Source organism: Protomyctophum bolini, assembly GCF_963924005.1.
Source record: "Protomyctophum bolini genome assembly, chromosome: 11".
In the NCBI taxonomy this organism is placed as follows: domain Eukaryota; kingdom Metazoa; phylum Chordata; class Actinopteri; order Myctophiformes; family Myctophidae; genus Protomyctophum; species Protomyctophum bolini.
The window spans coordinates 25,384,908-25,397,825 of NC_137872.1; the positions used below are offsets into that span (position 1 = coordinate 25,384,908).

The 12,918-nt window shown below is 44.8% G+C and overlaps 1 protein-coding gene across 2 annotated transcripts in view; it reads left to right on the plus strand.

The window, feature by feature from the left end:
• Window positions 1-12,918, plus strand: part of LOC308324307 (BAR/IMD domain-containing adapter protein 2-like) — a 79,062-nt gene that overhangs the window by 18,208 nt on the left and 47,936 nt on the right. For both annotated transcript variants that reach the window (XM_080776323.1, XM_080776322.1), the window contains exon 3: window positions 3,811-3,897. In XM_080776323.1, coding sequence (XP_080632449.1) covers window positions 3,811-3,897 — 87 coding nt within the window. The remainder of the gene's footprint in view (window positions 1-3,810; window positions 3,898-12,918) is intronic.

Genomic DNA, 12,918 nt, shown 5'->3' on the forward strand with positions numbered 1-12,918 from the left:
CTGCCTTGACTCAGCTGTAATTGGGATTAGCATTAGCGCATGTTCCTCGGCGCGTCTGTGAGAGCTCTGACTGAGTGACTACCAGTCTCAGTGGCGTCCTGTGGCGCTTGCAGGCCACGTCTGCCTGGCTGGAGTTAAGCCTCACAGCCTTATGACAGTGTCGCTTGCTGAAAAGTACATACACGTACTGTATGAAATAAAAAAGGCTTTAGTTTAGGTTTTTTTTGCCGAGAACTGTTGTTGTAAATGTGTGTGTGTACCACTCTGTATAGCTTGTCTGCAGGTGCGGCGCCCATCTGTCACCCAGACTGGTGCATAACTCACCCCCCAAAGGCAGCCGCCATAATTCAATGGAGACGGTGTGATTGGCAGGCAGGCAAGGCCGACAGCAGAACGTCGACTCTGCCCTTTGTAACCTTTTGCTAGGCAGCACAGCTGTGGGTGGAATAATTGGATTTGTACGGCTATTGATCGGAGTAAGGTAGCAGTACTTTAGAGATTGTGTTGTTTTATTAGGACTATAGGAGTGGCGAAGTTGTGCTTATTGATTAGGATTGACCTCACAGAGTGGTCGGGTGGTGTTTGATTTGTAGATTTGTAGATCTAAATCCAAGGTGAAGTGGTTTGTGTGAGTGAGTGTACAAACTGTACATGCGTGAATCTACCATGTGATTTCTTTGAGTCGTTTGTATGATTCTACCAGTACAATTTTAGGCATTTAGGCACCATAGTGATTTACTATTGCAAGGTCGGAGTAAGTGCCATGAAACTTTTGCTAGACGAGTGAAGGGCTACACACACCGTCTGCGAACGCCGCGCGTCAAAACAGCCGCCTCCGTTATTTTCAATGAACCTATCGCACACCGGCGGCGTCTGACGCACGTTCACGCCTCGCCTGACACGCCGATACGCCACCGTTCTATTTTCCAGGCGTTGCCGCGTTGCTGCGCACCCGGTGTGTGATGGGCTTCAGACACTTAAATGTCAGAGGCAAGATAAGACAAGTTGCGTTAAAATATCAAATGAAAGTAAAGAGGTGAATGAACATCCCAGTGATGTTCAACAGTGCGGTACAGTGACTGCATACAACAGTCAGTGGTTCCCAAACTTTTTAGCTCAAGATCCAAAAAAAGTAATTGGACTAGGAAGTTAGACTGAGACACAAACTAGTGAAAATAGCAGATCTACGATCCTGTAGATGGACTATTTCCTATTTCTTAACCCATTCTGACCTGAGATCAGATTCTAAAAATGTCTTCTACATCCTGACAGTTTTCTGAAAATGCTATGTTTCTATGTCAGTGGTTCTTCGATTTTTTTTAAATAGCAGACCTACAAGCTCGTAGATCTACAAGCTCAGATCTCGCAAGCTCAGCTCGCAGATCTACAAGCTCATAGCGTGCCACTGAGTGGCGCGCTATATATGTGGGAAAATAAAGGGACCCGTAAAGATTTGTCCAGGACCCACAAATGGGTCTCAACCAGGGGGGCAGTCAGACAGATATTTTGTGAATCCACCAAGGAAATCGGGATTTCCTGAAAGTTCATATAATGGCCTGTTGTGGCGCTGTCATTGGGCCCAAAAAAACCCATAGCCCCATAGAAGTCCATGTATTTGGGCCCAACTTCACCTAGACTGTATTACCTTAATAAACATGGTCATGAATACTTTCTGCTTCCAGTCACTAGTTTAAAGTCTCATTTCTAATGTCATAATATTCTTTTTGGAAAATGATGGTCCCATTTATTAAAATAATGACCATAAAGTCGCGTATGTTCTGAGGGGCGTGGCTACCGTTACAGTCTATGATCGGGATTCCCCACCCACTCCAGTCAAAATAAAAACCAACTAAGAAGAAGGGGGGGAAGTCCCGCCTCGTTGTCTGGGCCAGCCAATGGGCCCAAACGGATCTAGAAAGATGGCGATTTACAATACAAGGACTGACAGGCTTCATTTTACGTTCATGTTAGACCCGGGGAACGCTTTGTCCATATTTTTTACAGTCTATGGTCTCAACCCAGTGTTTGGGAAACGGTGATATACAGTATCACCTGGGTGTTCATCATTAGTGTGATTGCTATAGGCAATTCGCCAGAGAATGTCTTAGCCAGTAAAGTGAACCTGCTATTTGTTCACTTTTGCACAACAGAAAAGTTAAGCTTTTGGTCATGCTTCACACACTTTTGGACATGCTTCACACACTGTTGTCACTGTTGTCATGCTAATAGTAAGACAGAATTCGGTTCCCAGTGGATTCCTCGCAACTCTGGCCAGTGCAACCATACTTGCAATTTCCCAGAATTGCACCTTTCGTTGTTATCTAACCAAGGTGCACCATGCAAGCTGCTTGGTGGTGATTTGTTTATCGATGCTTTAAAAAAGAGAGAGAGACGATAACATTTGAACAACACTTTATTGAATAAATTGATTAACATTACTGTCAAAATTATAGTCTTGCCAGCCCCCCATTACACAATCCGTTCTGTGAATTGTCAAAGATTGTTGTTTTCTCTGCTTTGTGTTTGGGTTCCTTTGTGCCTGAAGAAACTCCAGTTTCTCCTCGGCCATGAATTCTAATACATCAACAGCAGTAATCGAGTTTCGTCTGTGTTTGACATGGTTGACTTCGTTCACCAGCAGCGGTACACACTCAGGTGTTCACCAGCAAGGGTACACACTCAGGTGATTCTGAGTATGTCACAAGGGTACACACTCAGGTATTTCTGAGTATGTCACAAGGGTACACACTTTTGATTGGCCTGCTGTCAAATCAGTGTACGCTTATCACCTTCTTCTCAATCCTTTTATCATCCTCTCACCCAGGAGAAATATTCCCTCATACAGTATATGAAATAATCTGATATCCTCATGCACAAGCAGAGGAGTGTCAAATGAAACACTGTGGGGTCTAGATTGATGGTGGTGCCGTAGATCCATGTGCAGATGCTATCAAACCCTATAAAGACACGTGTGGTGCTTGTCGCTCTGCACAGTGTCAGGGTAGTCCAAAGAAGTCCACCTCAGAGATACGGTATATAGCTCAGGGGAATTAGGCCCTGCCAGAAAAGAGTTTGTGTTGCGTTTATTGACCAGCTGAGTGGCCTTGTGGTTAAAGTGTCCGAGACTTGGAGGTCGGGAATCGGGATTAGATCCCCGGCCCGGGTCATACGAAAGACCCAATGCCTCCCTGCTTGGCACTTAGTATCAAGGGTTGGATTGGGGGGTTAGATCTACTACAAATTACTCCCGAGCGTGGCACGGCTTCGGCTCACCACTCCAAGAGATGGGTTAAATGCGGAGAACAAATTTGAAAATTCACATACAGTACTGTATACATTTTGGTTCGCCTCTCCTTCTGCAACAGTACTGCTAATCTAGGGAACTCTCCATGGTTTTGACCAGATGGGCAATATTCTGTCTTCATTTCTGACTTAAAGATGCCTCTCGTTTGGAATATTAACGCTTCTAGAGAGACTTTAGCGTGACCAGCGTGAGGTAAGAATGGAAGACGCCTCCTGGTTCAGGTGGGGAAAGAGTAAAATCTCCCATATCCGCTGGCACTCGCGTAGTGTGAAAGATGCTGGCAGCATCCGATGTGTTAAGGTTACTGCCCTGAAACCTGAAGCCTACATGTTGTCCATTTGTCTGTTTACCAATTTGATGGAGCGAACATACACTGCAATGCTTTTTTTCTTTTGTGTAATCGGGAAAGTGCTGTGCAGTCAGTAACTTACTCATGTTATTTTATATCTCTAACTGTAGTTATTTTGCTGTCTCCTCCTGACGTCCTTCTGTTCTCCTATTTCCAGATGTGACATTTGCTGCCAAAGGCTACTTTGATGCCTTGGTGAGGATGGGCGAGCTGGCCAGCGAGAGCCAAGGATCCAAAGATCTGGGTAAGCCACTGATGGAGTTGATGGATGTCTAACACTCCCCCATACCACATCTCTTGGTTCTGCACTGGGTGGCACTGGCACCGTATGGCAATGTGACTGCTACATGTTCCCCACACACACACACACACACACACACACACACACACACACACACATGCAACATTGGCTCCCTGTCTGAAAATATGGAATCAGAAGTTAATCCGATGGGAGTTATGTTGGATCTGATTCAGTTCTAGGGCAAGCTGAGGCAAGATTTAGCCTCTGAGGAAATAATTTCATATTGACGCCGGGCCTACTCTCTGCCACAGCTTGCTGGAGACAAAATAGAAAGAAAAGACAGGAGAGATAGGCAGGTGTCAATAGGTGCAGTACCCCTCACCCTGCATAGAGTGCAGTGTAGATGAGAACAGGAGAAGATGGCAAAATGCTTTTCAATCCCAGCTGCAGATTAGATTTTTGAGAAGGCATATCATGTGACGATGCTGCAATTTGTCAATTTGATGCAGTTCCACTGTAAAAATAGATTGGTTTCACTTGAAAGGAGCTTCCTCCTATGCCGTGTGTCTTATTGGTGTGCATGTAAATTGCGGTGTACCTGCTGGGTGAATGTTTGTGGAATTTGCGTCGGTGATTGTGTGGGTGGAAGGGAGAGTCCATGCGAGTACTTGTGTAATTTCAATGCTTAGGTGGAAGCCTAGTATATAAAATAACTGATTCTCTGATATAAATCTGTCATTTTTGGTGAGCAACTCAGTCGTACCACAAGGTCAAGTTAAGCTAGGGAGGTCAGCCAGAGAATCACCAGCTGGCCCATTGTGTCTCAGATCTAGCTTATGTTGGCCATAGTCGGTCCATGGGGAAATCATCTGTTGTTTGAGGAGATTTCACTGTCACCGTTTGTACCGTGGGCACTGGCAGCTTGATCTGTGTAGAATTTGCTGTTCACATGAAGGGGGCTTTGTTGCTTATTGGAGAGATCCAGTTTGGGCTTCCCTCAGCGCACCCAACGGGGACGACTTGAAAGTGCTCACTTCCCTCGCCATTCCCTCTCTCTCGCTCACTCTCAGCCTCTTTCTGAGCATTTCCATTGATTGTGAGTTTACCCCAAAGTCTGCATGGAGGCGTGCAGACTTTGGGGTATGCTTGCTTACAGTAGCGGCGCTGTCTTGTCCAGGCAGGCAGATTAATATCAACGTGGCAGCAGTAAACAGTGTGATCTGACAGTATGCTCATCTTATCTTCACCTTGCTCTGTTACACTGCAAATCTCTCTCTCTGCCTGGAACTCAGCAGGATTTAATATCTCACTTTAGAGACAGACAGTATTTTGTGTGTGTGTGTGTGTGTGTGTGTGTGTGTGTGTGTGTGTGTGTGTGTGTGTGTGTGTGTGTGTGTGTGTGTGTGTGTGTGTGTGTGTGTGTGTGTGTGTGTGTGAGAATTGACCCTTTTTGTGACATTTATGTTGCAACTGAAAGCTGATGCCATTTTCCAAAAGTGTGAGAATGTGCTGGTGGGGGGGGGGTCTTTTACTCACAGCTTTTGTCACTAATATGTATGTATGATGGAAGTGAAAACTGATTCCGCTTTTTTAGAACCAGTGCCTGAAGGCACTCAGTATTTGAAAGAATGACTCATTCTTCTTGTTCTATCTGCATTTACCACCATTATATCTATCCATTACCATTATCTACTCTACTGCATGCTGTTACCCGTATATCTATCTGTTTCTGACTTAATTTCACTATTCATCAAGCTAAAAAAAGAAAATCCAAAAAGGGTTTCCAATTTAAGTCATTAAAAACATTGCGATGGAACAGAAGGTGTTGGAATCATATTTATCCGTCATTCCGTTACAACATGCATGACCACACCCGCCATCCATCCCCCCTGCTGTGATTTCCCAGGCAGCTCACGTACAGGGGCTGTTTGATTTTCCAACCACCTGTTGGCCGTACAGCCACTTTAAAGGCAGGGTCTTTGACAGCGCTGTGGCCCCCTGTCACGTTTGTGTACTGAGCCCGCGCCCAGAGCAGGCTTCCTGTTTTCTCTGTGCGCAGAGGGACAGGGATCACCCAACCCACCGAGCGGGCCCTGACCCTTGTAGGATCCATTTGTAACTCATCATACCAAACCCCACAACTACACAGTAAAATCCTCTGTGTGCATTTAACACTGGTCTAATGTATTCTCACTGTCACTGGTAGACAAAAGATACACAGCATAATTTGTAGGCTGTAGCTTTGTATCTTTGTAGTTGAAACCAGATAGCTTTGTAGCTGTTGTAGCTTTTGTAGCAGCTACAAATGTCGCTGGCTTCCATTGAAAATTAATGGTAGATCGTATCTTTGTATGTGCCAGTGTGAATGCAGCATTGCATGAACACGGGAATCTACTGTTTTGCAACGGCCTGTTTGTCTCTAGTCTAGACTATATCTTCTCTATCTATAGCAAGTGGATGGGAAGGGATGTGCACAGTAAAATCCCATGTGTTAAATTAACTGTTGAGTGCTGGTGTCAATTTAACTCCCAGTCTCAGTTAAAATTACAGTTTGGGATTTCACTACCAGTAATGTAGCTCACCGAGCTTGTAGTAGTCTGAATTGGTCTGTACCCAAAGTGTGTACAGACCACTGAGTGCGTGTGTGTGTGTGTGTGTGTGTGTGTGTGTGTGTGTGTGTGCAGTCTGCGCACATGCTTGTGTATTGTAGTTTGTGACAGAGAGCCGTGCATTGTTGATGTTGTTGTTATTGCACCTCTTTTAAAGCCTGTTAATGCCATTGAGGGGCTCAGTTTGAGACAGGCTGCAAATGGACCCACCTACACACATCTGAGAGCCAGCAGCTGCTATCCATCCCTTTAACACCCACCCCCCCCCCCCCCCCCCACACACACACACACACACACATAAACATTAAAGCTCAAAGCAGTGCAATTTCCCTGTAAAATATTGCCCTCTGATGTTGGTTTTTCATTGTCCATATAAATCATCCTGCAGTGTACCCTTGAGAGCTTTGCACATCCTTGTGTGCATGCATATTATGCAGGCATTTTTGCATGTAATGTGCATGTGCTGTTAATTCTGTGTGTCCGTCTGTGCACACGCTTTCTAATCCACTCGCGTATATCTCTGACTCTGCCTGGAGAAACGGACTCGCTCCATCTCTAAACGGTCTCCAGTACGCCCACGCGTTCCCTCCCACGCACCCTCCTCTGATTGGTCTAACCATCACCTGTCACCCACCCACTCGCACACGCGGACACGTGCACGCATAAGCGCACGCTCGCACGCACGCACACACAGCATACATTCACACACTCCTGCTTTCCTTCCTTCATCCCACATTTCCATTCTTTATCGCTCCCCACACCATCTAATGTCACATGAAAGGAGCAGGCATGCATTCACCCTGCTGCTTTTGTAGGTTTGGATTGTTGATGACATCTTGGCCAGGTCTCCCTTTGTAAGGGAGAGATGTGTATCTCAATGGGTCTCCCTTTTGTAAGGGAGAGATGTGTATCTCAATGGGACTTCCTGGAAGGTTTCATGAAGGAAAAAAAAGAGAGGGGCAAAAAAAAAAAAGGTTCAAACTCACGGGGAGATGCAGGAATACGCAGAGCTGGAAGCTGCCGAGGTGTTTACGATTGTCTGGAGCAGTGAGCACAGCTCCACTTTATTTATGTTACTCAAAACTAAGTGCTTTGTAATTGGTGTGTGTGTGTGTGTGTGTGTGTGTGTGTGTGTGTGTGTGTGTGTGTGTGTGTGTGTGTGTGTGTGTGTGTGTGTGTGTGTGTGTGTGTGTGTGTGTGTGTGTGTGTGTGTGTGTGTGTGTGTGTGTGTGTGTGTGTGTGTGTGTGTGTGTGTGTGTGTGTGTGTGTGTGTGTGTGTGTGTGTGTGTGTGTGTGTGTGTGTGTGTGTGTGTGTGTGTGTGTGTGTGTGTGTGTGTGTGTGTGTGTGTGTGTGTGTGTGTGTGTGTGTGTGTGTGTGTGTGTGTGTGTGTGTGTGTGTGTGTGTGTGTGTGTGTGTGTGTGTGTGTGTGTGTGTGTGTGTGTGTGTGTGTGTGTGTGTGTGTGTGTGTGTGTGTGTGTGTGTGTGTGTGTGTGTGTGTGTGTGTGTGTGTGTGTGTGTGTGTGTGTGTGTGTGTGTGTGTGTGTGTGTGTGTGTGTGTGTGTGTGTGTGTGTGTGTGTGTGTGTGTGAGAGAGAGAGAGAGAAATATGCTGGGCGTGTTCCACCATGTTGTCTTATGGCTGAGGCTGTGCATTGTGTCATGCACAGAAAACATCAGATCTACCAGCTCAGTGGCCTTGTGGTTAGAGTGTGCGCCCTGAGACTGGGAGGTCGGCCCCGGCCGGGTCATACCAAAGACTCTAAAAATGGAACCCAGTGCCTCCCTGCTTGAAACTCAGCATCAAGGGTTGGATTGGGGGTAAGTCCCTGCGACATACTAGCGTCATGTCCAGAGGGTGTACTTGTACATCAAGCTGCCTCACACTACAGAAACAGGAGATAGGATCCTGACCTATGGGCCTCATGGCTCGGCAAGGCTACTTAATTACATGCAAAATGCATCGTGCTGCAATGCATTGTGAGCTTGTGTGTTACTTTCTACTATTTGCGGTGTGCGACACCGGTGTGCAAGTAAGTATAATGGGCCCTTCACATGGCTAGTGTTTCACTGTCTTAAGTGGAAAAGGATTAGTGCAAAGCAAGGCAACTCACCCAAACCTTAAATGGCAATTCCAGTGCATCAGTGGCAGTCACTTGAAAGCGAATGGAAATATGTCTTTGTCAGGAGGATAATGAAATGATAGTGTGCGTTATCCTCTCATCCGCCTTTGAGGATCATGAAAGGTCTTTACAGTATAGAAAGCCCTTTCTGTATGCTGAATAAAGTCAGTCTTTACTCTTGAAGGACTTGGTGAGGTATGCAAAGTATTGCGTTGGCATTCCAGAGCCCAGGGGCATCAAACCTCTTTGTAGCCTCTTATTAACTTGAGTAATCGGCGTAAATTAATTTCCACCTTGTGAAAACAATGTTCATGTATGATTCGGCACAATGGCGCCCCCCGTAGGGAAATAACTTGCAATGGAGGAGAGAGGGGTGATATTAAACAGTAGCCAGCAAATGGATTGCATCTACTAACTACAGGCTAGAAGTGGGAGGAGAGTTCCCAGGAAAAAAAAACCCTCTCGAATGGTAAATGATGTGACCATATGCATCCATCTTGCCAGCAAGGTGATAACTAGGTGCAACTTGCCATTGACAGCCCATTCATCCAAACAGAAAAGTCCTATCTAATTGTATTAAACAACGTCAAACTCGCCAACGTTGCAGCTGTATGGAAAGCTTGAATTATCCTTTTTCAATCTGTACAGTTTTTGTTTCATAAAAACCACTGTATGTGTTATGAGCTTCTTCCTGTCAAGACATTCTGTGCCGGTTTTTCAAGTGTCAGAGTTTGGATGTGCTCGTAATCAGTAAAGCAACCTCCTGCATTATGTGCAAATTCAAAACGGGTTTGAGTAATCTTCAACAAGCACTTCCAAACCCCAACACGTTTTTTAAAACAAAAAACACCTGCAAGGAATTTCTTGACAGGAAGTAGCTCATAACATGTCTACAGTGGATTTTTATGAAACAAACACTTTGCAGATAGAGGATAATTCAAGCTATTCGTAGAGCTGCAATGTTTGAGAGTTTGACGTTGTTTAATATAATTAGATAGGAGGACTTTTCTGTTTGGATGAGTGTCAATGGGAAGTGCACCAGTTAGCACCTTGCTGGCAAGATGGATGCGGTCTGCATATGGTCAATTGAGAAAATAAAGCGGTCTGCACACAGTGGGGAGGAAACGAGATGCATTAGGTACAAAGTGGCGTGGCATAATTGTCTTTGTTAGGTTAATGGACCTGGGACACATGAACGTTAAATTGCTGCAGGTGAGTGGAGGCCATCTTGGGGGTGAAACTGATGACGCAGGTCTGAGTTTTGTGGCAGGCCAGGCAGAATTAGCGTCTAAACTCCACCATGGCATATTTGGAGTGCCCACAAGGGAGCATACTGTTGTGTACAACTAGAGCTAGGACTGTCACTCACGGTCATGAAACTTTACTTGATGATTCATTTTCTCACAAAGGATTTTTTTTTTGGCATTCACCATTGTGAACAAAAATGTAAAAGTTTGGCTTTTGTAAATAAATATGGCACAAGACCGATATGACAGGCCCAGACGGTTAGCTCAACCGTCTGGGCACCTAGGCTGCTGAGCCAGCCTAACGGCGTGCCGCTGGTTCGACTCCCGATCCCGACGGCCTTTGCCGCGTGTCTTCCCCCATCTCTCTACCCATTTCCTGTCAGTGTACTTTCAACCTATCAATAAATGCAGAAAAAGCCAAAAAAATAAAAAATAAAATAAAAGACAGATATGACAAATTACTGAAATACGAGAAAGGAAAGACTGACTTTATATTTCAAACTTAAAAACTAGTAAAAAATAGGTCAAGCTCAAAAGGTGTCACGACGTCTTGTGAGCTTGTGTACCACTGTTTTTGAAAATGTTTGAAAATATATGAACATTGTTCAACATCATAGAAACAAATGTGTTTTTAATTAATAATTAATAAATTGCGTTTATCTGGAATAATTGCGATAAGGTCATTATGTAATAAATGTGACAATTGTGTACATCATGTTTTATTTGTGGACAGACTGCACACGTGCACAGCTCTCTCTCTCTTTCCTTCACTGTCTGTGTCTTTCTCCTCCTTGCGTTGGTCTGGCGGCTCTGGCCTACCTCTCTCTCGCTGCAACACCTGCCCCTGTTTAAATGAGAGCAGAGGAGCTCTTTTCTTAGCTCTGCACCATTATCCCTTGGGGTCCCCTGCCTTCTCCTGCCCCATTTCTGAAACACGCACTGCATGATGGGAGACCAGTGGCCGACACACTCTCCCAGGTCCCTGACAAGCGCGCGCGCACACACACACACACACACACACACACACACACACACACACACACACACACACTCTTACACTTTTAGGATGGCATTGAAAGTAGCCAAAAAATCTACAAGCTTACTGTGTGTCGTGCTGCGGACCGATGTGAACTTATAGATTGGCAATTTTTCGGTATGTGACACAACTGGGTTTAGAAAACTCTAACTCTAATCACAACTCCTAAAACCAACCTTGAAATGTCTAATCTTAACCGTAAGCCGAACCTGAATCTCAATTTGTAATTGTAAAAAATCTCAATAATCGTTTGAACACTTTTACTTTTACACACACACACACACACACACACACACACACACACACACACACACACACACACACACATACACAAACAAACACACATTGACCTTAATTTCTTCTAGGCTTGTAGAATATACTGCACACTGCAAAATCCTGAATTTAACTTGGTGTAAAACAATGTACTGGTATGGACAGTGACAGGCCATCATAAGGTCAAAAGGTTATCAAAGCAGAACTTCCTAGTACAGTTTGTGGTGGCCAGGTGAGCGTTGAGTTAGTTTTCTGTCCTTGCTCCAGATGCTTATTGGGGACAAGTATGCACGTTTTCCCTGTGTGTTCCTTACACTTTTGGGACAATGACGTCAAACCAGTTCATTTGGGACGGACACAGGGCTATTTGATTTGTTTTTGCGCCCGAAGGTTGCATTTGTGTGTGTGTGTGTGTGTGTGTGTGTGTGTGTGTGTGTGTGTGTGTGTGTGTGTGTGTGTGTGTGTGTGTGTGTGTGTGTGTGTGTGTGTGTGTGTGTGTGTGTGTGTGTGTGTGTGTGTGTGTGTGTGTGTGTGTGTGTGTGTGTGTGTGTGTGTGTGTGTGTGTGTGTGTGTGTGTGTGTGTGTGTGTGTGTGTGTGTGTGTGTGTGTGTGTGTGTGTGTGTGTGTGTGTGTGTGTGTGTGTGTGTGGGGTTTTGTTATAATTTGGCATTTGAAGGTTTGGGAATGGTGCTATTGTAAGTAGATCTACTATTTTTGGTGCTGGACCGGCATGGTTTTTATGTCCTCACAAGAATGGTACAGCGTGCGTGTGTGGCGTGCGCACAAATATGGAATCCTTTGAAGATCTGCGGGAGGTGCTTGTTTTCCCCTTCATGTTGGATACCATAGTGTCTTCTCAGAGATTCATCATCTCATCGTCGAAGTTCAAAGCAAAAAAAAATGTGCTGGTGAAATTGGGAGAGAGAGAGAGAGATATTGCATAGATAAGGAAACAGTGTTTGTAATATGTGACAGCTATGCTGTATGTAACAGAACAGAGATTGTTGTGCAACATAGACAGCGGTGAGGTTTCACCCAGAAGGCTCCAGCTGAGCTCTTGATATGCTTAATAAGTGCCAATAGAAGAGAAAACACAGACTCATGCAGGACAGGTACCTGTTAAGGAATGGAGCTGTGAGAGTGTGTGTGTGTGCGCGTGTGTGCTTAAGAATGTGGATTTCTGAATTGATCAAGCCATTTCAAGTTAGCAGAGCACCCGGGTCACTCGCTGAAAACAAAACAGACACACTGAAAAAGCATTAGGTACAATTCATAGACTAATAGAAAAATATAATATATACAGTACAGTATGTGTCATTTGAGAACTTCACGTCATGCCATTGGCAGGACAGTGGATTGTCAGTAAATTGTCAGAACATTGTCAGTGAGAAAGGAGGGAATTTTCAAAGTGGTTATTATATGTAAATGCTATTCAGATTCTTCTTAACAATGAAAAGAAGTATCGAAAAGGGACACTTGTTTCAGTAACAAATGAGAAGAATCAGCAGGGCCAAACAGTGGTATTTCCAGAAATGCAGTGTCACGGGGCAACCCGTGCCCTATAGACACTAGAAGACTCCACCATATAAAACTGGTCATGACAAACACACACTGCACAGATGCTTCCATTAATTGACTGTCATCAAGCTCCTTGGAGAGGTGGCCATGTGTAGCATCATATACCCTTATCTGTGTTGCCTAATTCTATTGTAATTGTTTTGTGTGATGTGATGCCTTGG